Source organism: Pan troglodytes, chromosome 9, assembly GCF_028858775.2.
Source record: "Pan troglodytes isolate AG18354 chromosome 9, NHGRI_mPanTro3-v2.0_pri, whole genome shotgun sequence".
Lineage (NCBI taxonomy): Eukaryota > Metazoa > Chordata > Mammalia > Primates > Hominidae > Pan > Pan troglodytes.
In genome coordinates this window covers 110,684,789-110,710,094 of record NC_072407.2, presented here as the reverse complement: position 1 = coordinate 110,710,094, position 25,306 = coordinate 110,684,789, and the positions used below count along the sequence as shown (strand labels likewise).

Below are 25,306 nucleotides of genomic sequence, written 5' to 3'. Positions count from 1 at the left end.
AAGGGCTTGTTGTTGTTGTTTTCTTAGAATGAGCATTTAAATTTTTACAGCAATTTGCCAAAGTAATTTCATGTCTGTTGAATTTAAAAATAATTTTCAAATGGGCTTGTATACTGTGTGTGCTTTCTGGGTTTTTTTTTTCTTTTTTCATTTTTCTAGGACTTTTTTCCCCCAACTTAATAAAATTTGCATTTACTAAAATGTACCCATAAGGATCATGTTTTCACTCATCTTTAACCATGCCCTTGTCACAGCATAAAATGAAAATGTAGTTGTTCAAATAGGAACGCTAAAGTTGAAGGATGAAATAGTTGATGATCTCTTCACATGTATTTTCTGTGTGTCCTTTCTAGGAATGACTAAAAAGACTTAGTCATTCCTAAGTGAATGTGAATCTATACTTGAAAGTATAAAATGGTCCAAACAAGAAAACTTAGACACTGACGTTAGGTAAGGAGATTGTACCTTAGTAGTTAATATTTTTAAAAAAACAGAATGTGAATTTTTACTGTTTTGATCGTGGGTGTAATGGATTTTTTTAAATTAGCTATTAATTGATTTCTAAAATAGAAAATAAAATCAAGAACCCTACTGTTTAAAGTGAGAATACAATTCTGAATTTATTCATATGGCAATAAAATTCTGAGTATTTTTACTTGAGTAAAAAAAAAGACAACATTTCAAGGAATTTGGAATAAAGTAGAGAAGGCAGGGAAATGAACAACTGTGTGTGACAAGGGACACAAAGCAAAGTTAAAAGCCAGAGACAATAACTTTACTGTTTGAGGACATCTTACGAATCAACAGGAAAGAGACTAATATCATAACAGGGAAAAATATGTGTAAGCAATATATACACAAATTAAGAAAGAAATCATAACTTTCTAAATAACTGTTAATATTGATATAAATTATTAATATTCATATTGGAATCAAAAAGAGATTCAAACAATACAGACGCTAGTAGGGCAACGATCAACATGACCTCTATGCTGGCAAAACATATAAAAAGCTTTCAAAATGTGTCATATTCCCAGTCAAGTCATCGCAAAAAAAGAAAACTGCAAACCAATATCCCTCACAACAACAGAAAGATCCTTAACAAAAATATTAGCAAATAGAATCCTATAATATAAAGAAATCTTGCTTAAATGGAGTTTTTCAAAGGAATTTAAATTTGATTCAACATGTAGCAGGGGGAAGTCAATATACCATAATCAACAGGCTAAAAACCACCATGTCATCACCTTAATGTTTACAGAAAAAGCATCTGACACAAGTCACAATTCATTTTATCATAAAAACACTAAGCCAGCTAGGAATAGATGGAAGCTTCTCAAACTCATAGGCATTTACAAAAAAAACCTACAGCTAACATCAGATGTAATGGTAAAAGACTGAATGCTTCCCCCTCAGTAAGATCAGGAACAACAGAGCAATATCTACTCTCACCACTTCTATTCCACAGATCCTACTTGGTATAATCAAGCAAAAGAAAAAGAAACAAGAAAGAAATATATGGCCCACAGATGAAAAAGGAAGAAATGAAACCATCCTCATTCACAAACCTCATAATCAGTTACAAAAGAAAATCCCAAGAAACTCCCAAAAAGCCACAAGAACTAACAGGTCAGTTTAGAATGATCAGTCTACAAAAAACAAACTATTTCTATATACTGGCAACAAATAATTGGAAATTGAAATTTTAAAAATACCATTTATGATAGCATTAAAAATATCAAATAGTAAGAGATGACTCTAACAAAATATGTGCACATTACATGTGCTTAAAGTTATAAAGCAATGCTAAAAAGACACTAAAGAAGGCCTAAATAAAAAGGTATTGTTATGATGTCAATTCTCTCCAGTTAGATTTACAGATTCAATGCAACCTCAATGAAGTCATCAGCAAGCTTTTTATACGAAGTAACTAGCTGATTCAAAACCTTACATGAAAATGCCATGGTCCAAAAATAACCAAAGCAATTTTAAGAAAATATATATCAGTTGACAGACTCAAAGATCTGATTTAAGACTTAGTATAAAACTACACTAATCAAGATTGGTGTTATTGGTGAAAGGACAGACGTATCTTTGAAAGTCAACTGACTTTCAAAGAGTCAAGGTAATTCAATGGAAAAAGCATAGTTTTTTCCAAACAAATGGTACTGGATCAACTGGATACCCATATGCAAAAAAAAGTGTACCTTGACCCTTACTTAGCATTATATACAAAAATTAAGGTGAAGAGGATCCTAGCCCAAATTGTAAGTGCTAAAACTATAAAACCTCTGGATGAAAACATAGGAGAAAATCTGTGACTTTGGGTCAATCACAGATTTATCAGATACGACACATATATAAATTACCTAAAATGTGATAAATCAGACTTCAAAATTTAAGATACCTGCTCTTTGCCAGACACTCAAAATAAAAACAAGCCATAGATTGGGAGAAAGTATTAGCAAAATATATCTGATTAAGGATATGTATTCAGAATATATAAAGAACTCTTAGAACTTACTAAGGCAACACAATTTCAAAAGAGAGACAAAAGACTTGAAGACATTTCACCAAAGAAGATATATGAATGGCAAATAAGCACATGTAGAGACGTTCAGTCATTAGGGAAATGCAAATTAAAACTGCAGTAGGGTATCACTACATGCCTACTAGAATGGCTAAAATTAAAAGACTGACAATACCATGTGCTGACACGATGGGATGCAACTCGAACTCTATACACTGCTGGCAAGAACATAAATTGGAAGAGCTGATTTGGAAAACAACTGGGGAGTTTCTCAAAGTTAAATATACACTTAACATATGTTCCCAGTAACCCTATTCCTAGAAAATAACCCCACTCGTTTCCCCAAGAAATGAGAAAATTATCTACATAAAAATGTATATGTTTATAATGACTTTTGTCACAATCACCAAAAAATGGAAACAACCAATGCCAATTTAAAGCTTAAGAAAACCTACATCCATCCAATGAAATACTGACTCAGCAATTAAAAGGAACAAACTACTGATGCATGCAATAACATTAAGCTAAATGAAAGAAGCTAGACACAAAAGACTAAATACCGTATTATCCTATTCATATATCATTCTGAAAAATGCAACACTACAGGGGTAGAAATCAGATCAGTGGTTGCCAGAGGTTGAGTGAAGGGTAAAGCAATTGCAAAGGGAATAAGAAATGTTTTGGGGTGATGACGCTGTTCTATTCTTAATTGTGGTAATTACACAACACCATACATTTGCCAAAACTCAAACTGTATATATTAAAGAGTTAGATTGATTTAGATAACTGACATACAGTAAAACTTTTTTAAAAGTTTAAAAAGTTGTTTTGCTATATACATTTTTCAAATGCCAGATGAGCTATTAGTACCTAGACACATGTCCTACTTATGTGAACAATTCACGGTATTATAAAACTATATCATTCCTTCTCATCTTAATTTGATGCTTTGGTTATGTTCACGATTCTTAGAAAGTGATATACATAATAGTTAATACAGTGGCTAAATTATTTAAAAAGAAAATCTAACTTCTGGTATTTACTTTGCTGATAAAATGAGTCTTAACTACAGACTTAAAATGATCTAATTTGAAGCAGGATGAGACAGTACAGGATTATTGGACAAGAGCATAAATATTAAAGTCAGAACACCTATGTTCAAATTCCAGCTTTGCCATTTACTACCTGTGTGCCTCACTACAGTACTATATTGCTTCTGTGCCACAGTTATTTTTTTTCCATCACCTGTATAATGAGATAGTAGTAACGACCTTTATTTCAAGCACTAAATGAGATAATGTTCAGAAAATGACTAACACATAACACATATTAAGTGTTCAATAAGTACATTTTCTAGGTAGTTTTTTTTAATTTTTAGTTACTTAAAGAAACACTCTTCTAAGTTTCACAGTCAAAATCTACTATGTATTTCCTACTGTGAGTCTTGAAATTTTATTCAACATTGTATAAAGAGTAAGAATCAAGCTTCATTTTTTATTCAATTCCCTTTTAAAAAGATGATCAAGAATAAAGGCATAGAAAGTAGGAGGGGGAATAAGGGAGAAGGGGAAACACATTTACTGTGCACCTACAAAAGCATCCTAGAAAACAAGTGCTTTATCTAAATGGATTATTTCTTTTGTTCCTCCTAGAAGATGGCTACGGAGAAACAAAGGATTTACATGAAAACTTTTCATAAACATTCATAAGTAGCCTTTAAAAAAGAACTGTTCAATTTCTATTTAAGACACTGGCTTGGTTCCCATAAACAAATGTCGCATTAAGAGTAAAACTTATATTTAAATAATTACAACTGTTCCTTATAATTTAATCAATCAGAAAGCAGTATCTTAAGAATTTTAACCAAGGATCCTCATGCCATAAACCAAAAAACTTCATTGCCTTCCTTTGAGACATAATCAGGACTTTGGCAACTTTTAAAACACAGCATCAGAAAACCAGTAAATAAGATTAAAGTTGTTAACCTCTTAGAGCTCCCAAAGTTATGAAAAATATGAAAATTCATTGGCACTTATTCTGTGTTTAAGTATGGGGGAAAGGAGGAAGAGTTCATTGCAAAGAAACCCAGTCTAAGTTTCTTAGTTTTCACTTTCCCTCAGCCCCCGGAAGGCAACAATAAGCACATAGTAAGACAATGTAATAGAAGACCCTCCACTGGGAGTAAACTTACCTGTAATGTTTTCTCGTCTTTAAGGTCCAATCCAAACACATTGTGCCGCTTCACCTTCAAGAAATCAGCGTCTTCTTCCTCCTCATCTCTGTCCAAGAACTGTGTAGGAACTTCCTTGATCTTCTGTGCCTCACTGGTGTTAGGAAGAGATGGAGCTTGAGATCCTTTTGCTTTTGCCAGTTTCTCTTCCATTTCTTCTTCATCGTCTTCTTCTTCTTCCTGTTCTTCATTACCAGTATCATTATCCTGTCTGTGCTCTGTCCCTTCGAGTCTTTTTCCACCTTTTTGAAGGATGGACATTTTCTCATTGAAGTAGGCTCTAAATTCTTCCACTTCGTCATTGGTGAGGGAGGGAGCCCTTGGCTCAATTACTTTATCGGCTTGGCTCATTACCAATTCTTTGGTGGGTTGTTTCTGCATTTTCTGAAGAAATCTTATGCGTGGTGCCACAGCAAGACCAAGAGACCTTAAATATGGAAAAACGTGAAAACAGTCATCTCAACACTGATGATATGTTTATAGGTGTCATAGAAGAGTTTCTCAAGAGCAGAGATTCCTAGAGCTTTTTTAAAGAAAATGTTCCTGTGAGATACAACTCAATACTAACAGGTTAGCTGATCCAAAAAGTAAGGCAAAATACACTCAACACCTGTCAGAAAACATTTTAGACACTATTTTTTCTTTAAGAGGGTAACGTGGAATAAGATAAAGAGCACTGGACTAGAAACAAGATAACAGTTCAAGTACTAGACCTGCCAATTTCCAATTCAACCCTCTCAGCTTCAGCTTCCTTATAACATGGGGATGACAGTACCTGCTAGGCCTAACTCACAGTTGCTGTAAGGATCCAATTAACTAACTACATGAGAGTACCTCATAAAATGTTAAGTACTAAATAAACCAGAGAAGACATGACCATGAAAGGACAACACAGTTCTCTACAGAGAAAGAACTGGAATGTGGTCCCCATCTCCCTTCCTGAAAGAGAATATGGCACAATCATTGCTATAAAAATGGATTTTATAAACCAAACACCAAAAAAAGAAATTAAAAAATATTGTTTTCTCCATCAATGATCAATATTCAATTTATTATCATGTCATTCCCAGCTTGGATCAAAGCTAATAGCTTCATTAAGTTCTCAATGATCGACGGGAAATAAAATCTTAGATTTTATCAAGGATTGCTCTGAATAAACAGTAACATCATAACATGGACCCACTGCTCTTTTCCTATCTGACATGGTTCAAAGAAACTGAGAGATGTAATGCTGAGAAGCATGGATTCAGAAATAAGACTGCTGGGGTTCAAAATCTGGCTGCCACTTACTAGCTGTGAGATCTTACGAATATGATTTAATCTTTCCATACCGGAGCTTTCCCATTTGCAAAACGGGATGCTAAGAGTACCTACCTCACAGGGTTGTTGTAAGAATAAATTAGTTGACAGATGTAATGCTGTTAAAACTAGTGCCTGGCATATAGGGAACTAATGAGAACTTGATGTCATCACCATCACCACTGTTAGGGTTAGGATCACAAACTCATCCAGAGAATTTCACTCAATGTATTGCACTTACATTTTTATGTCTCTCTCAGCTACCAAAACTGAGTTTATTGAAGGCAGCAGTACATCTTATACATCTACAATTTAACATCTAGTACAATGACCTGCACATATTAGGTATTCAAAACATGTTTCTTTAGTAAAATTTTACAACCTTTAATATATCTTACATACACAGCACTGCTTTAGGTATCAAAGACTTCTAAAGGAAATTACATACCTCAAGGAAACAACACAGCTAAATATCTAAAAAAATTAAAATACCAAACTCAACTATACTAAAATTTGTTCTCAACGTTAATTTTCTGCCTTCTCTAAGCATCACAAAAAGCAAAAGTCATCAACTACCAATAGATAAAATTTACTGGAATCTATTGCAACAAATGGTCCCCTAAATATGGCCTACAGTGTTAAAGACCTGTGCCTTTCCTATCTGCTAATATCAAGGTAGGTCAAATCAGAAAACCATGATAAAAATTAACAGGGAGCCAAAAGTCCGCTAATAACCTAAGCCATGGATCATATTCAGAAATAATAAAACTAGGAACTGGTATATAAACATATGAGCAAACAACGACATGTTATCCATGGCATATGGCTTTCCATCTATCACTTAAATGGAAAGTCAGCAGCCCTACACTGCTATAAAGCAATTTAAAAGGTTCAAAAATGTAATAACTGACATATTACCTGTTATGGTAAACATACAATCTAACAGAGAATAGAAAACGGCAGCTCACTTAGATATATGTTGTAGTTAAACTCAGTTTAAAGGTAAAGGCACTCAAATTCCTAAGAGCAAGCCAAACATACAGACCTTGCCTTGTAATCACATATTTCACCATAGTCTGGGAAATTTCATGCTGATATTCAAAGTATGATTATCTCAAAGGTGCTTCTATAAGATTGTGCCAATGTTTTTACCACTCCCACAGGTAAGAGCCCACTGAAGAATAAACATTCCTTCTTTATAGGTCAAAAGGTTTAAAAAACAAAACAAAACAAAACAAAAAAACCCAGCCAGGCACAGTGGCTCACACCTGTAATGCCAGCACTTTGGAAGGCTGAGGCGGGGGGATCACTTGAGCCCAGGAGTTTGAAACCAGCCTGGGCAACATGGCGAAACCCTGTCTCTACAAAAATTACAAAAAAACTAACCAGCCATGGTAGCATGCACCTGTAGTCCCAGCTACTCAGGAGGCTGAGATGAGAGGATCACCTAAGCCTGGGAGGTCAAGGATGCAGTGAGCCATGATCACACCACTGCACTATGGCCTGGGTGACAGAGTAAGACCCTGTCTCCTCCCCACAAAAAAATCCCTCAAATACTAAGCCAAAACAAAACCAGCCATTCTGTTTCATACAATAGTAACCTCAGTTACTAAAAAGGAGCATCTTGCCATAGTAACTATGAGTACCTGTAAGAAACACAAAGACAGGAGGAATATTCAGGCAGTAAGCAATTGAGGAAAACAACCTAACATAAGAAGAATCAGCAAAGAGACTCACATTCAAAGCATAAAATGTCTATGGTAATCCAGCCAAGGGTTTCAGAGAACGAGAAAACTATAGACACTTAAAGATTTCAAAGAATGCTTATTGGTTGCTCTCTGTCTCCTTTAAGATCAAACTATAGGAAATGGCCAATGTCACTTTAAGGAATTTATACTTACAAATAATAAACTGCTCCCTGATTAACAAGAACTGAACACTGAACTAATTTTCTGCCAAGTTAATTTCATCTTTTCCACTGAGAATCTTTAACAGATTCTTTTAACGTAAGGCAGAGTGGCTTAAACTAAGAATCTCAGAGAACCAGGTTTCAAACAAATTCTCTCTGGCCAGGTGTGGTGGCTTACGCCTGTAATCCTAACACTTCAGGAAGTTGAGGTGGGTGGATTGCCGGAGCACAGGAGTTTGAGACAGCCTGGGCAACATAGCAAGACCCCATCTCTAAATTAATTAATTAATTAATTCCCTCTAACCTTGAGGATTCACTATTACAACTATATTATGAATACTTACAGGGCATATTCAGGTATAGGTAACTTGCTCACATCAAATACTTCTTTATCCTTCATCAGATATACAGATCGTACATAGGAGACGAAACACTGTAAATTAAGAGGTTGAAAAGTACAATATAATAGAAATTAAAAATGAGTTTAGACCAAAATATAAGAAAATTAGCCAATGGGATAAATTCAATAGTACTGAAAAACCACGAAATAGTTCAGTATATCTCCATTCCATGCACACATGAAAACCTACCTTTTAGAACTGTAATATTAGAAAAAAACTTTGCATTTGGTTTCAAGCCAACCTAACCCAGAATATCTTCTTTCCAAAAGGCTACTCTAAAAGTCAGTATAATTCCATTACAATAAGGTACACCATGGGGAAAATATAGGCTTTGGAATAATATAGATTTGGAATCTATTCAAAGCTTAAACTCTTACTCACTGAGCAAATTTCTTCTTTCTCTACATGTCAGTATCCTCATCTATCAAAAAAGGGATACATTACCTTCTACTTAGAGTATTATGAGAATAAAATTAGAAGAATTCATGTAGATACCTAGCATATTTTCTGGAATATAGTAACAATAAATGCTAGTTATTGATAATATTTTGTATTATTGTATCAAAAGATAAGGTTTTCAATTAAATAAAATTTTACATATTGAGATTTAATAAAACCATTTCAGGAAAAACTTTATTGCTAAAGCTTTTCTTTTTTATGATTTCAAGTAATTCATCATTAACTTGGAATATTTTGTTTCTGTTATAAAAAAAAAAAAACTATCTTCATACTAGAATTACACAAACCAGAATATAAACAGGGTCCTGATCCTTTATCAGTTTGTCAAATAAACAGATAACAAAACTCATCTAGGTAATTTTTTAAGTTGACTTTTGTAAAGTATATTTAGTTCCTGTTTGCATACTTCCTAAACTTCATGTTTTATCTAGCTTTACACTAATCCTTTCTACCCAACTAATCTCCAAACCATTTTCTGTCTCCATAGGCATAAAAAACAATGAATGGCACCAGTTTAAAAATAATTTTTTCCCCTACAATCATCCACAAGCAATCACCTCAGTTGCTTATCACTTTTGTTCTATCCAGATTATAATCAAAACCTAGAAAATCACTTCTATGAAACTAGATAGCTTGCTGCTGCTGGCAACACAGTTAGCCATTCTGCTAAACCATGCGTGACAACCAATAAATCACATCATTTATTTCAACATACTTTTCTATAATCAGTGTTCTGGAAGGCTCATCCGTTGTATGCACAAACCAGTGAAAAAACATCTTTCCAATGTTTCATATTTTCTGATAGATAACTGAATGACCTCCTAGGCATGCAGTAAGTCATGACATACCAAAATTAATCTAATATTTTTAAATGTGTGTACTACTTCCAAAGCTCCTAGATTTCAACTGCAAGTTTGAAGGATGTTTGCTAGAAAAAAAAGTACATGTTTGCATGCCTATTCATTTTTAAGAAAAATGAATATTAACAATTTGTTCAAAGATCCTTTAATGAAAAGGTTCTCAGGTAAAGTGTGCTTATAGAAGTCCAACTTGGTATAGCTTACCATTTGATGCTCTCATATTTTGGAATTAATTTCTCCTGATATAACACAGTAGAAAGCTAGACCTGGAGTTCAGTCTCAGGTCTTCCACTTAATAACTATGTTACCCTAGACAATTTTTTTTTTTTTTTTTTTTTTTGAGACAGAGCCTCACTCTGTAGGCCAGCTGCAGTGCAATGGCACAATCTTGGCTCACTATAACCTCTGCTTCCAGGGTTCAAGCAATTCTCATGCCTCAGCCACCCAAGTAGCTGGCATTACAGGCATGCACCACCACACCCAGGTAATTTTTTTGTCATTGTTTTTAGTAGAGACAGGGTTTCACCCTGTTGGCCTGGTTGGTCTCAAACTCCTAGCCTCAAGTGATCCACCCACCTCAGCCTCCCAAAGTGCTGGGATTATAGGCATGAGCCACCCCAACCAGCCATCCAAGACATTTTTTAATTTTCAAGCTAGCATTTATCCATTTGTACAGTCAAATCAATACCACCTACCTCACTGGTTGTCTGGAAGATTAGGTAACAACGCATGTAAAACAGTTTTGTCATAACTAAGTACCTGGCACACAGTAAGCACTTAAATTTTAGCCTCATCATTAATGTTATTCTAAGCACACCAATGATAATTTGCTAAAATATAAAATAAGTTAGCAAAAAATTCAAGATCTCTTCTTTATATAAAACTTACTTCTGGCTGGGCGTGGTGGTTCACGCTTGTAATACCAGCACTTTGGGAGGCCAAGGCAAGCGGATCACTTGAGGCCAGGAGTTTTGAGACCAGCCTGGCCAACATGGTGAAACCCTATCTCTACTAAAAATACAAAAAATTGGCCGGGTGTGGTGGCGCATGCCTGTAATCCCAGCTACTCGGGAGGCTGAGGCAGGAGAATCACCTGAACCTGGGAGGTGGAGGTTGCGATGAGCCAAGATCACACCATTGCACTCCAGCCTGGACAATAAAAGCGAAACTGCATATCAAAAACAAACAAACAAAAAAACTTACTTCTTTGCCAGGAATAAGTTTCAAAACCATCACATAAAACCCTAACTATTGAATGTTTTTCTGCTCAGGCTACCCTATCAACTTAGGGTGACCTTTCTATAACCCTTCTTTATATTCTTCCTCCCACCTCATCTATCTGCTGAAATAGAATCCAGCCTCTGAGTCCCTACTCTCTGGCTCATTGCTGATATGCTATGGGAGATGCAAAGATCTTGTAAATGCAATAAATGGCAATAAAGGACAGGTGAAAATGATAAGAACTCAAATATCTGTTAATTCAAAGATTAGAAAGATTGGAAAGCATAATGAAAAATAATTTCACATCTTTTACCGAAGAATCTACTGTGGAATATTCTAAAAACTTTAAAAAAAAAAGTTTAACTAAAATAGATTTCTCACCACAAGTATGTGAGGTAATACCTATGCTAGTTAGCTTCATTTAGCAATTACACAATGTATATTTGTTTCAAAACATGTTACATACCAGAAATATAATTTATCAATTAAGAAAAATAAAACTAAATATTGACTTCTTTATGTATTTGCTAATCAAGATCTTTAAGTCCAGAAAAGTAATCAGGAAACATTAAGTCATAAACGTAAGTTAAAATCTCATTCCTAAAGATAATTTGGCTGCAGTTCTATGCTTTCTAGAAATTTAATCTAATGTAGGAAGATATTAATCTCACAGTGAAGAAAGTACAATCAGGAGTTATAGCAATTTTACAAAAGAAATAAAAACTTAATAATGTTATCAAGTATTAGAAATCAGGCCACTGTGCATCCAAAAAATCACATTTGAGAGGATTTTCCATGTCTTTGACAAAACTTACGATGATTTTTCCCAATCCATATATAAAAAAAATATTTTTCAAAATTTTAAAGAATAAGCTAGACTGGCCAGGCGTAGTGGCTCACGCCTGTAATCCCAGAACTTTTGGAGGCCGAGTCAGTTCACCTGAGCTCAGGAGTTCGAGACCACTCTGGGCAACATGGAGAAAACCCTGTCTCTACTACAATACAAAAAAATTAGCCAGGTGTGGTAGTGGCGCACACCTGTAGTCCCAGCTACTCGGGAGGCTGAGGCACAAGAATCACTTGAGCCTGGGAGACAGAGGTTGTAGTGAGCTGAGATCATGCCACTGCACTCCAGCTAGGGCTACAGAGTGAGACTCCATCTCAAAAAAAAAATAAGCTAGACTTATCTGTCAGCAAATTACACTGCTTGAATATCTGAAGCATAAACATGCAACCTAGAAGTAGCAGAAAATGATAAACTTTGCTGTTTTTCCAGTCAATGAAAGTATCCAATTGAAAAATGACTTACCCTTTGAGCTCTTTCTTTTAAATCTTGATCTTGAGCTAAAATAGATTCCAATTTTTTCTGGACATCTATAAGTTTTTCTGGATTGATTCTTTGTAACAAAAAGATAAAGGTTAAAATAAGATATCTCAAATTTGGAGACTAAAAATAGTAAGCAGCATTTTCCTATTTTCCTCAGTATTTTTAAATGTATAACTATTTCTCATCTATGAATCAGATTAGACGGAAATTAAACTAGACATAAGTTTGACACTCTTACCTACTATGAATAACACAGGAGAAAGAAATGACACATCAGACACTTTCTCCAAACATCCCATGCTGAGTGAAATACTTGGATTAACACCACAGTTAGCATTGGCTACTTAACTCAACAGATAGAAAGTAGTCTCCCATGAGAGATCCATTCTATATGAAATGGAATAAATTAAATCTAATTTTTTTTAAGAGGTCTCACCCCGCTCCCTCAGTGAGGCTGGAGTGTAGTGGTGCAATCATAGCTCACTGTAACCTTGAACCCCTGGACTCAAGTGACCCTCCCCCATCTCAGCTTCTCAAGTAGCTAGGACTACAGGCTTGCACCAACATGCCCAGCTAGTCTGTTGTTTGCTTTTTCTTTTGCAGAGACACAGTCTCACTGTTTTGCCCAGGCTGGTCTGGAACTCCTGGCCTCAAGCAATCCTTCTGCCTTGGATTCCCAAAGTGCTGAGTTACAGGTGTGAGCCACCATGCCTAGCCCTAATGTCAGTTTTATAAATGTTTCTGTTTCAGTCAAATATCATAATATCAATTTCAAGTAATAAACAAGTAGCCAAAGACTGTAGTGATTTCCTTATTTAGAAATTAGGCATACTATAACAGAGATGATATCTAACTCTGCCCAGATAAGCTACAGGGAAAGAAAAAAAAATTTTAAAGAGGTCTAGGCTTCACAAAAGAGACCTCATTGTTTCTCTGATTTTAGGCTGAACCACGTTGTTTCTGCAAAGCCAGAATGGTGATAGGTGGTGGTAGGTGAGATTGTTTTTACTTATTTTTATTATAAAAAATTTCAAAATATACAAGAGAAAAGTTAGAGACTTTCACTCAGCCTCAACAATTACCAAGTCACAGCCAGTTTTGTCTCTTCTACATCCTCAACTCTCCTCCCCAAATCTAACCACTCTCCAAATTATTTTTAGGCAAATCAAGCCAGGGTGTTTCAACAGCGCCAATACAAGTAAGATTCTGATGGATCCCACTGATGCTGAATGTACACATCCTTAGTGACAGGACAGCACAACTCTCTGAAATGGATAGACAACCCCAAAAGTAATTCCATCCAAGAGATTTAATTCTTTCAATCATCAGTGCTTCCTGAAGTTAACAAGTTCTCCATCTCATGTTCTCCACTAACAGTCTTCAGAAAAGGCCGTTTAAGGCTTTAAAAAAAAAAAAAAAGAGTCAGACTTCTGATATCCAGTTCCCTATGGATGGAGCTTGTAAGTCATCACTCCATCATAACAATAAGTAAAAAGCTGAACTTTGAGATTAAGATTGGAAAAAAAAATTTTTAACTCTTCTGTTATCCATGATAAAGATGGACGACACAGGACAAACCACAGTCCCCAACACAGGAAAGAGAGAGGTGAGTACAGGGATCACAGCTTACTTGAGCTGAGTCATGAGCAGAAACAACTGGGGGAGGCAGTGCCTGGGTGAGAGACCCTCAACTGTAATTGATAAAACCTGCTGGAGCCTCAATGTGGACAAGTCTGAAAAATAAAAACTCCAGGAGGACCCATTCATAGGGCAGCCCCACACTCATGAGTTTTACTCCAGGAGCTCAACCAAGTTCTCACAGTAAATATCAGAAAAATTCCCTCATGCTTTCAGCAAAACAAGGGGAAAATGAACCATTTTGAAATATGCCTGAGCACTCTGTTCTTAACTAGTTTCTCCTGAGGGTGGGCCTTGTTGATGAGAGTCAAGCCTCCTAGGGTTTTATCTGAGCCTAACTGACCTGAGGGGAGGGAAATGCCCAACTCTAGCCATCCTTTCCCACTTAAGTTGGGGTGATGGGAAGGCAGAGACTGAAAAGAATTTGTAAAGTTCACAGTCCGGAGGCATAGGCTCACAAAAAGACTGAGACCTACTATAGGTCTTAAGAATGCTTTCCCCACAGCCCCCACCCTCTCACACCTTACCACCACAGCACTAACATCACTAAAGGCCTATTTACAGCAATTCTTTTTATAATACCTGGTACATCATATCTATCATGAAAAAAATTACAAGACATACTAAAAGCAAAAAACATAATTTGAAGAGACAGAGCAAGCATCATAACCAGACATGGCAGGGATGTTGGAAGTATTAGGCCAGAAATGTAATTTAAACTAACAGTGACTCATATGCTAGGGATTCCAATAGATAAAACAGGCAGCATGCACAGATGAGCAACATAATAAGATGGAAATCCTAAGAAAGAACCGAAAAGAAATGCGAGAGAACAAAAAGAACTGCAACACAAATTACTAATACCTTTGATGGGTTTATTACTAGATGGGACACAACTGAGGGAAGAATCTCTGAACTTGATAAAAACCTCCAAACCTGACTGAAAACAACACAACAGAACTTCAAGGACTATGGAACAACTACAAAAAGTGAACATACACATGATGGGAATATCAGAAAGAGAACAGAAACAGAAGCAATGCTTCAAACAGTAATGACTCAGAATTTCCCCCAAACTCATGTCAGACACCAAACCACAGATCCAAGAGCTCAGAAAGCTCCAAGCAGGACAAATGCCCAAGCGAGAGGGAGAGAGAGAAAAAGACAGACTGAGACTATACCTAGGCATATCACTGTCAAACTACAGAAAATTAAATATTTTTTTAATCCTGAAAGAAGTGGACAGGGGGCACCTCATTTATAGAGGAACAAAGACAGGAATTATACCTGATTTCTCAGACACCATGCAAGCAAGGAGAGAGTGAAATGAAATATTCAAAGTGTGGAGAGAGAAAAACCACCAGCCTGGAACTCTGTATCCAACAAAATTATCCTTCAAAAGTGAAAGAGAAACACCTTTTCAGACAAACAAAAATTGACAACTTATTGCCAGTAGAATTGCCTTGCAAAATATGTTTAAAAGTTCTTTAGAGAGAAAAAAAAATAACGTAAGTGAGAAACTCAGATCTTCATAACAAAGGAAGAGCACATCAAAGGAATAAATGATGGTAAAATAAAATTTTTCTTATTCTTAATCTAAGTTTTTTCAAATTAATAGCCCCAGCGTGTTTAATTATGTATGTTTATGTATATATCTTATGTATATATGCTTATGTATGCTTTACATAAGTGAAATGAATGACATCAATGATATAAGGGACAGGAGGGAGAAATCAGAATTACGTTATAAGGTACTCACACGACCTGTGAAGTGCTGTAGTATTATGTCATTATTTCAAAATGGGCTTGGATTACTTGTAAACGTATATTGCAAAAACATTAGAGCAATCACCAAAAAAAGTGAAAAAGAAAAAAAAAACTGGTATGCTAAGGAGAGAAAACAGTCATAAAATGCTCAGAATCACAAGAGGCAGAAAGAGAGGAGACAAAAGTAAGAATAACGGGCAACTAACAAAAAACAGTAATGAATACATTAGATATTCATCCAACTATATCAATAATCACTTTCAACATCAATAGCCTAAATGCATCAATTAAAAGAGATGTTGTCAGAGTGGATCAAAAAACAAGACCCAACTGTATGTTGTCTACAATAAACCAACTTTCAATATAAAGACACATAAATTAATAAAAGTGGTTTGATAAAAAATATATCATGCTAACACTAATCAAAAGAAAGCAAAAACAGCTATACTAATGTCAGACAGAGCAGACTTCCAAGCAATAAACTTATCAGGGATAAATGGCATGACATAATGATAAAGAAGTCAATTCTCCAAAAAGGCAACATTCCTTAACATATAGGCTCCTAACAATACAGCATCAAACTACGTGAGGCAAATACTGATGGAACTGCAACCAGAAAGATGAATCCACTGTTATAATTAGAGACTTCAACACCCTACTATCAGGAATAGACAAATCCAGCAGGCAGAAAGTCAGTAAGAACACAGTTGAACTCAACAATACCATCAATCAACTGGACACAACAGCCATCTAGAGACTACTTTATCCAACAACATAATACACATCTTCTCAAGCTCACATGGAACATTCACCAAAATAAAACACATTCTGGGCCATAAAACACATCTTAACAAAATTAAAATAATATAAATCATACAATATCTGCTTTCAGACCACAATGGAATTAAACTTTCAGACCACAATGGAATTAAACTAGAAATAACAGAGGCCAGGCACGATGGCTCATACCTGTAATCTCAGTACTTTGGGAGACCGAGAAGGGCAGATCACCTGGGGTCGGGAGTTCAAAACCAGCCTGGCCAACATGGCAAAACCCCATGTCTACTAAAAATACAAAAATTAGCCAGGCATGGCTGCACGTGTCTGTAATCCCAGCTACTCAGGAGGCTGAGGCAGGAGAATCGCTTGAACCCAGGAGGTGGAGGTTGTAGTGAGCCGAGATCATGCCACTGCACTCCAGCCTGGGCGACAGATCAAAACTCTGTCATAACATAACATAGAAATAGCAGAAAGGTAACTGGAAAATTCTAAAATACATGGAGATTAAACACACCTCTAAATAACACAAGTCAAAACAAAATCAAAATACTTTAAAATTTCTCTTGAATTAAATAAAAATGAAAATAACTTAGCAAACTTTGTGGAATGCAACAAAAGCAGTACTTAGAGGGAAATTTATAGCACTGAATGCATATACAGTCATGGGCCACATAATGATGTGTCAGTCAGTGATGGACTGCATATACAACAGTGGTCTCATAAGACTGTAATGACAGCCAGGAGCAATGGCTCACACCTGTAATTCTAGCACTTTGGGAGGCCAAGGCAGGAGGACTGCTTGAGCTCAGGAGTTCAAGATCTGCCTCAGCAACATAGTGAGACCTTGTCTCTACTAACAATAAAACAAATAAACCAGGCATGGTGGCGCAGGCTACTCGGGAGGATCACTCAGGCCTAGGAGACTGAGGCTGCAGTGTGCTAGTGGAGCTGAAAAATTTCTATCACCTAGTGATGTCGCAGCCATCATAACACTATAGGGCAATACATTACTCATGTGTTTACGGTGATGCTGGTGTAGGCAAACACACCGCACTGCCAGTTAGGCACTTACAGTTAGGTATGGTACATAATACTTGAAAATGATAAACAACTATTACTGATTTATTCACCATACTTTTTATTTTACAGTATTTTCCTTCTACTTATAAAAACACCCTCAGGCAGGTCCTTCAGGAAGTATTGCAGAAGGAGGCATTGTTATCATAAATGATGACAGCTCCATGCGTGTTACTGCCCCTGAAGGCCTTCTAGTGGGACGATGTGAAAATGAAAGACAGTGATATTAATGATCCTGACCCTGTGTAGGCCTAGGCTCCATTAAAAAAAAAAAAGTTTTAAGAAAAACAAATATTTTTAACCAAAAAAAGCTTGTAAAGATATAAAGAAAATATTTTTGTGTAGCTGTATAATGTGGGTTTTAAGCTAAGTGTAATTACAAAAGAATCAAGAAGCTAAAAGTTTATAAAACAAAAAAAGTTACAGCAAGCTAAGGTTAGTTACTGAAGAAAAAAAGTTTAGTGTAGCCTACGTGTACAGTGTTTACCAAGTCTACACTTGTATACAGTAATGTGCTAACTCTTCACATTCACGCACCACTCAATGACACCCAGAGCAACTTCCAGTCCTGCAAGCACTGTGGTAAGTGCCCTATGCAGGTATGCTTTTTATCTTTTATACTGTATTTTTACTGTGCCTTTTCTATGTTTAGACATGCTTAGATACACAAATACCTACCATTGTGTTCAATTGCCCACAGTATTCAGTGTATAGCATGTACAGTATTCATGCTGTAAAGGTTTGTAGCCTAAATGCAATAGGCTACACCATATAGCCTAAAATTAATGATCCATTGCTCAAACTTATTCCCATCATTAAGCAACATATGACTGTATTAGAAAGAAAGTACCTAAAAATCAATCATCTACAGTTCCAACTTGGGAAACAGAAAAGGGGTAAATTAAATCAAAAGCAAGCAGAAGAAATAAGAACTAGAGTAGAAATGACTGAAATTGAAAACAGGAAATCAATAGGGGGGAAAAAATTAAACCAAGAGCTGGTTCTTTGAAAAAAATAAACAACTAAAAAAAGTCATAAGCCTATAACCATACTAAGAAAACAAAAGGATACAAGTTATTATTAGAAATGAAAGAAGGAATATCATTACAAATCCCATGGACATAAAAAGAATAAAAAGATTATGAACACCTCTATGCCCACATATTTGATAACCTAGATGAAATGGACCAATTCCTTGAATGACAAAATCTGCCAAACTCTTACAAGAAATAAACACTCTCAATAGGCTACTATCTATTAAAGAAATTGAATCAATAATTCATAACCTTCCAAAACAGAAATCACCAAGCCCAGATGGGCTCGCCCATAAATTCTACCAAACATTTAAGAAAGAAATGCCAATTTCCTATAATCTCTTTCAGGAGACAGAGTCAGAGGGAATACTTCCTAACTCATTCTATGAGGCCACTACAGGGGAGAAAAAACTACAGACCAATATCACTCATAATGATAGATGCAAGTCCTCAACAAATACAAAAAACCTACTGCTAATATCATACTTCATGGTGAGAAACTGGAAGCTCTCCTGCTAAGATCAGGAAAAAAGCAATGATGTCCCCTCTCACCACTGCTGTCCAACATCATTCTAGAAGTCCTAATTAATGCAATAAGACAAGAAAAGGAAATAAAAGGCATACCGATTGGGAAAGAAATAAAACTGGCTTTGTTCACAGATCCATGATCATCTATACAGGAAATCGAAAAGAATGGACAAAGAAACTTCTAGACTAATAAGCAATCATAGCAAGACTACAAGACTGAAGATTAATATACAAAAGTTAATCACTTTCCTGTTTTTATCACAAATGAAAAAGGGAACATCACCACAAATCCCACAGACATCAAAAGGATAAAAAGACTACTATGAACAAATTTGGGAGGCCAAGGCAGGCAGATTGCTTGAGGCCAGGAGTTCGAGACCAGCCTGGCCAACATGGCAAGACCCCATCTCTACTAAAAATACAAAATTTAGCCAGGCATGGTGGCACATGCCTGTAATTCTAGCTTCTTGGGAGGCTGAGGCATGAGAATTGCCTGAACCCAGGAGGTAGAGGTTCCAGTGAGCCAAGATTGCAAGACTGCACTCTAGCCTGAACGACAGAGCAAGACTCTGTCTCAAAAAAAAAAAAAAAAGAATACTATGAACACCAATTTACCAGCAATAAATAAATGGAATTTGAAACTAAAAACAATACCATTTACATTATTAGCACTCCCAAAAATGAAACATTTAGGTATAAATCTAACAAAATATTAGCACATTGAATCCAACAAGATATAAAAATCATTATACATCATAACCAAGTGAGATTTATCCCAGGAATGCAAGGCTGGTTTAACATTCCAAAAAAAAAGACCTTAATGTACTCCATCACATCACCAGGCTAAAAAAGAAAAAAAAAAAATCACATGATCTCATCAGATTTTAAAATAAAATTTTTTTTAAACAAAATCCAATATCCACTCATGATCTTTTTTTTTTTTTTAACTCAGTAAACTAGGAATAGAGGACAATTTCCTCACCTTGATAAAGAATATCTACAAATGCTGGCAAGAATGTGGAGCAACAGGAACTCTCATTAATTGCTGGCAGGAATTCAAAATGGTGTAGCCACTTTGGAAGACAGTTTGGCAGCTTCTTACAAAATGAAACATATTCTTACCTTCTGGCCCAGCAATCAAGCTCCTTGGTAATATTTATCCAAAGGAGTTGAAAACTTAGGTCTACACAAAAACCTTCACATGGATGTTTATAGCAGCTTTACTAATAACTGCCAAAGCTTGGAAGCAATTAAGATGTCCTTCAGACCTTTGAAAGCTGAACGTTAATCCAACATCCACTAGTTATAAGACTTAAGTAGGATTAAGGGAACTGCTGAGAAGAATCTAATTGTAGCTTTTTGGTTTTAATATTACTGATGTGGTTTTACATATTTTTATTAAGGGAATGAAAAGATCTTTACTCTTCTTGATCTATCTTTAACCCTCTATTTAGTAATCTATAAATGACATTCTTTATATAGCACCTTATTCTCCCTGACCCCTCAGAATTCAGACAACTTACTAGCCTTTATGGCAATGTGGTTATTTGCACAAAATCAATACAAATCTGTCCTTTTTATAACCAGACTATAGCTGGTTATATAAACAAGGTCAAAACAAAACTAACAAAAAAATCTCCTTCAGTAGGTGAACAAAAACTGTTGCGTCCAGACAATGAAATGTTATTCAGTACTAAAAGGAAATGTACTATGAAGCCATGAAAAGACATGGAGGAAACTTAAATGTATACTACTAAGTGAAAGAAGCCAATATGAAAAGGCTAGGTACCATATAATTCCAACTATAATATATGACATTCTGGAAAGAAAACTATGAAGACAGTAAAAAGATCAGTAGTTGTCAGAGGTTCAGGGGGAGGGGAGGGGAATAAATAGGCAGAGCACAGGATTTTTAGAGCAGTGAAAACTGCCATATGATATTAAAATGGTAGGTATGCATCATTACACATTTGTGCAAGCACACAGAATGGACACCACCAAGAATGAACCCTAGTGTAAACTATGGACATTGGTGAATAACATCAACATAGGTTCATCAATTGTAGCAGATGTATTCTGGTGGGGGACGTTGATAATGGCAGAGGCTGTGCATGTTTGGGGAATGGGGTATATGAGAAATCTATCTTCCTCTCAATTTTCCTGTGAACCTAAAACTGTTCTAAAAAGAGCCTTTTTATAAAAGTCAAACCAGGCACTTGAATAAATTAGGGGAAGGAGCGAATTAGGTGCACATAATTAAGCAAACAATTTCATGCCCTCATTTTCCTAAAAACATAAAGACAACAAGTAGCTCTTACTTGATTTCCTTCACAGGTACTTTCTTCTGAAGAAGCTGCTGCACCATAGCTTTTTCTGAGGGTAGCAAAATTAACAAAGCTTCACCATCCTCTTTGTACCTAAACAAAAAGAAACAAAATCTTTAACACATTAATGCAATCTGCATTTTACATTTTAACAGAGTGATGCATAGGTAAACATGGAAACCATTTTTGTCTAACCATTAAATGTCAGAGACTGGCTTTTAATCTCTGATAACAGAAAACTAGGGCTCTGAACACCTCATATCATTTTCATCACTAGTTATCATTCCCAGTGACTTTTAGGCTGTTCCACAGATGATGATCTAAATTCTAAGAAAGAAATCAATTAAAGAGATTTTCTTAAGTAGCTCTCTACCCATATACCAAGGAGACAATTTCTCACTCAAGCCACTAGAGGATCATAATAAAGTTAATCTTTGAATAAATACAGCACCCAATATATACTTTTTTAAAAAAAAAAATCAATTCCTCTTCCTGGGGATTTTATTTACACCTTGGAAGTAAAATTGTTCAGAAGCATTAGTTATAAGAAATAGATCTGTTCGGCCGGGTGCGGTGGCTCATGCATGTAATTCCAGCACTTTGGGAGGCCGAGGCAGGTGGATAACCCGAGGTCAGGAGTTTGAGATCAGTGTGGCCAACGTGGTGAAACCCTGTCTCTACTAAAAATGCAAAAATTAGCTGGGCATGGTGGCGGGTGCCTGTAATCCCAGCTACTAGGGAGGCTGAGGTAGGAGAATTGCTTGAACCCAGGAGATGGAGGTTGCAGTGAGCTGAGATCACGCCACTGCACTCCAGCCTGGGCAACAGAGCAAGACTCTGTCTCAAAAAAAAGAAAGAAAGAAAGAAAGAAAGAAATAGAACTGTTCAAGTAAAATGCTTGCCTCCAATCCATGTTACTTCTCTTCCCTCGCCTAGTAAAATCTTATTTCCTGCTGCATCTTCAGAAATTTGTACTGACATGGGCCACAAGACATCCTGTAGTTACTAAGCTTCTTGTGCTACTTGCATACAGATTTTCCCAATACCTTAATGTCAGCCATTACATACAAGCAGTAAAACAGAGAACACAATTGGATACTTAGAGAAATTTTTTAAATAAAAAGAAGAAAAAATCTCAAAGCACTCTCACCAGGATTCATACTATAAAATGTGAGAAGCAAATAAACTTTTTACTGAGAAACTTTGTGGTGGGTGGGCATGAACTGTAAAGAACATAAAGAAACAGAAGATGAAAATCCCTGTCTCCAGTGATCTAATGTTCCTGTTAACTAGAAAAAACAAACACACAAGTAAAACAGTCAAGAGAACAGTCACAAAACAGTAAATAAGTAGGTGCTAAAGGACAACCATGGGCAATAAACACTAACTCAGAAAGGAAAAGAGGCCACTCAGGGTTAGCCAGAGAAAAACAAAAACATGTCATAGAATATGAAATGAAATTTCAGGTGGGCCTTGAAGATGGAAAAGAAATACAAGTTTAAAGCTGTCCCCCTAGGCAGTATTAGACTAAACCATCGATGCAGCCAGAAGTCATTAGCATCTAAAGTAGTGAAGAGAATAAGGTACTACAAAGGAGGAGAATGGCATGAACAAGGGAGTGGAAGCCAGAAAATACAAGGAAAATGTATTAAAGAGTGAATAAGAAAAAGAGAAATTCCACTGAAGCCAGCGTACACAAACAGCAGGAAAGATTGCTAGAAAGGTACATTAGAGCCTGCTTTTAGAGGCCCCAGAATGTCTCTGCATACAGAGATTGAGTACCACCAATATGTAAGTAGAATTTTATCATCAAATGCTGGAAGGAAAAACTGGCTTTGACATACTGAGAGGTGGCACTGCCTGGAGAAACCAACATCTAAACTAAGACCTAAAGAATAATTAGGAATTTGTCCAACATTAGGGGAAGGGATATAGATGGGGTAGTTGAGTTTTCCATGGGATAAGGCACCATTTGAGAGTCCAGTGGATACTTTCATCTTCTTCACACCTACTTGTTTTTTCTAGTCAACAGACAGGGGACAGAGGGAGGCTGAACATACAATTTACTACTTTCACCAATTATCTGTTTTAGAACTGAAATACTAATACCAAATACCTTCCTCATAGTATTTTAACACAAAATAATATGCCTCAAAGATCTTCATCTTCGTTCACTAACAAAATTATGAATTTAAAGCAGACCCCTAAGCAGTATGGGACCAAACCATGTATGAAGGCAGCATTTACTAGCACATGAAGCAGTGAGGTGACACACTGAGCAGACAAGATAATGGAGAGATGTCGTAACTTCTGAAGCTCTCACACTCCACCAAGGAAAGATTGCAGGTCCAAAGAGGACAGGAATCAGTTAATGCTGACTCCTAAGCAGTACCCTTCCAAAATGCCCTCGAGGCAGCCAGACTCTTGAGGTTAAGCGAATTACCTTCAGAAGTAGAAAGGCTTATTCTGTTTGGAACCATAAGGACAGAGGAGAACAGTGGGCTGAGGGCTAGGCAACAGTCAATCCTTTTAATACTCTATATTCAAGTTCATAGATGGCAAGATGAAATAAATAGGCCCACAAATCTACATAGGGCAAGAACTTTGGCAAAGAGTAAGAGAACCTAGGAGACCAAAAAGGCATTCACTCAATGTTCTCTCATGTTCCAACTGACTCCTAGAAAGGAATAATAAGGCTAGTCACACCTCTGTCCATCTCATCTACTCATTCCCAGGGAGCACCTGGGAGGATGAGTCAGGACTAAAGTCACAAAGAGCCCATGATCAAACCTTTTAAAGCCACAGCTAACAGAATATATATAGAAGGCTACACAAGGTTAAGACAAATAGCAACAGTGGAATTTTAGAAGAAAAAGACTCCCAATGGAAAATGGAAAATGCCCAAAGTCAAATCCATAAGGCAAGCACCCATTAAAAAGATCACTGGCCATTTTACCTATTTTACATTACACACATCTTTTCCCTAAAACATAAACCACAAGTTATCTCCCACATGCTAATACCAAAAGTTCCCAAGTAAGCTTTTATTCTAGAATAAAAGCACTTTTTAAAAGAAGGCATAAGAACATTTCACTTTTTTAAAAAATGCTTGCAAGAACAAAGTCTATTTACCCATGAGCAAGCTTTTAGATTTCAAAAGCAATATTCAAGGCCCAAGGCTAAACATATAAGAAATAAGTGTTCTTCAAAAGATCTACACTTTAGGCCAAGCGCAGTGGCTCAGGCCTGTAATCCCAGCACTTTGGGAGGCCGAGGCAGGTGGATCATGAGGTCAAGAGATCGAGACCATCCTGGCCAACATGGTGAAACCTTGTCTCTACTAAAAATACAAAACTTAGCTGGGAGTGGTGGCACACGGCTGTAGTCCCAGCTACTCCAGAGGCCAAGGCAGGAGAATTGTTTGCACCTGGGAGGCAGAGGTTGCAGTGAGCAGAGATCGCACCACTGCACTCCAGCCTGGAGACAGAGTGAGACTCCACCTCAAAAAAAAAGATCTACACTTTAAAATTCTATATTTAGACAGATTTGTTTTCAAAACATATTTATTTCAAATCGATAAATTGTATTTATCATGTACAACATGATGTCTTAGAGTATACACATTGTGTCTTAGTATACACACATTGTGGAATAGTTAAGTCTAGCTAATTAAAATATGCATTACCTCACAGAGTTATCATTTTTGTGGTGAGAACATTTAACATCCACTCTCAGCATTTTTCAAGAATACAATACAGTATTATTAACTAGTCATCATGACGAATTATTTTAACAGAGTCTAGCCACCCAATAAAAAGCATCTGAAACAAAATTTCATTTTTGCCATCAGTATCAATACTATATTTAATTTATGCAGCTCTTCCAAATTTATGAAAAACATTTTTTGTATTAATATATAAAC

The 25,306-nt window shown here is 36.2% G+C and overlaps 1 protein-coding gene across 1 annotated transcript in view; it reads right to left on the bottom strand.

Annotated features, from left to right (window-relative positions):
- The window catches only part of DDX10 (DEAD-box helicase 10), a 276,872-nt gene that overhangs the window by 214,658 nt on the left and 36,908 nt on the right, over positions 1-25,306 (bottom strand). The window contains exons 10-13 of the mRNA XM_009424123.5: positions 21,379-21,477; positions 12,219-12,306; positions 8,313-8,401; positions 4,722-5,187 (exon numbers count right to left, since the gene is read on the bottom strand). Of these exons, the coding sequence (XP_009422398.1) occupies positions 4,722-5,187; positions 8,313-8,401; positions 12,219-12,306; positions 21,379-21,477 (742 nt within the window). The remainder of the gene's footprint in view (positions 1-4,721; positions 5,188-8,312; positions 8,402-12,218; positions 12,307-21,378; positions 21,478-25,306) is intronic.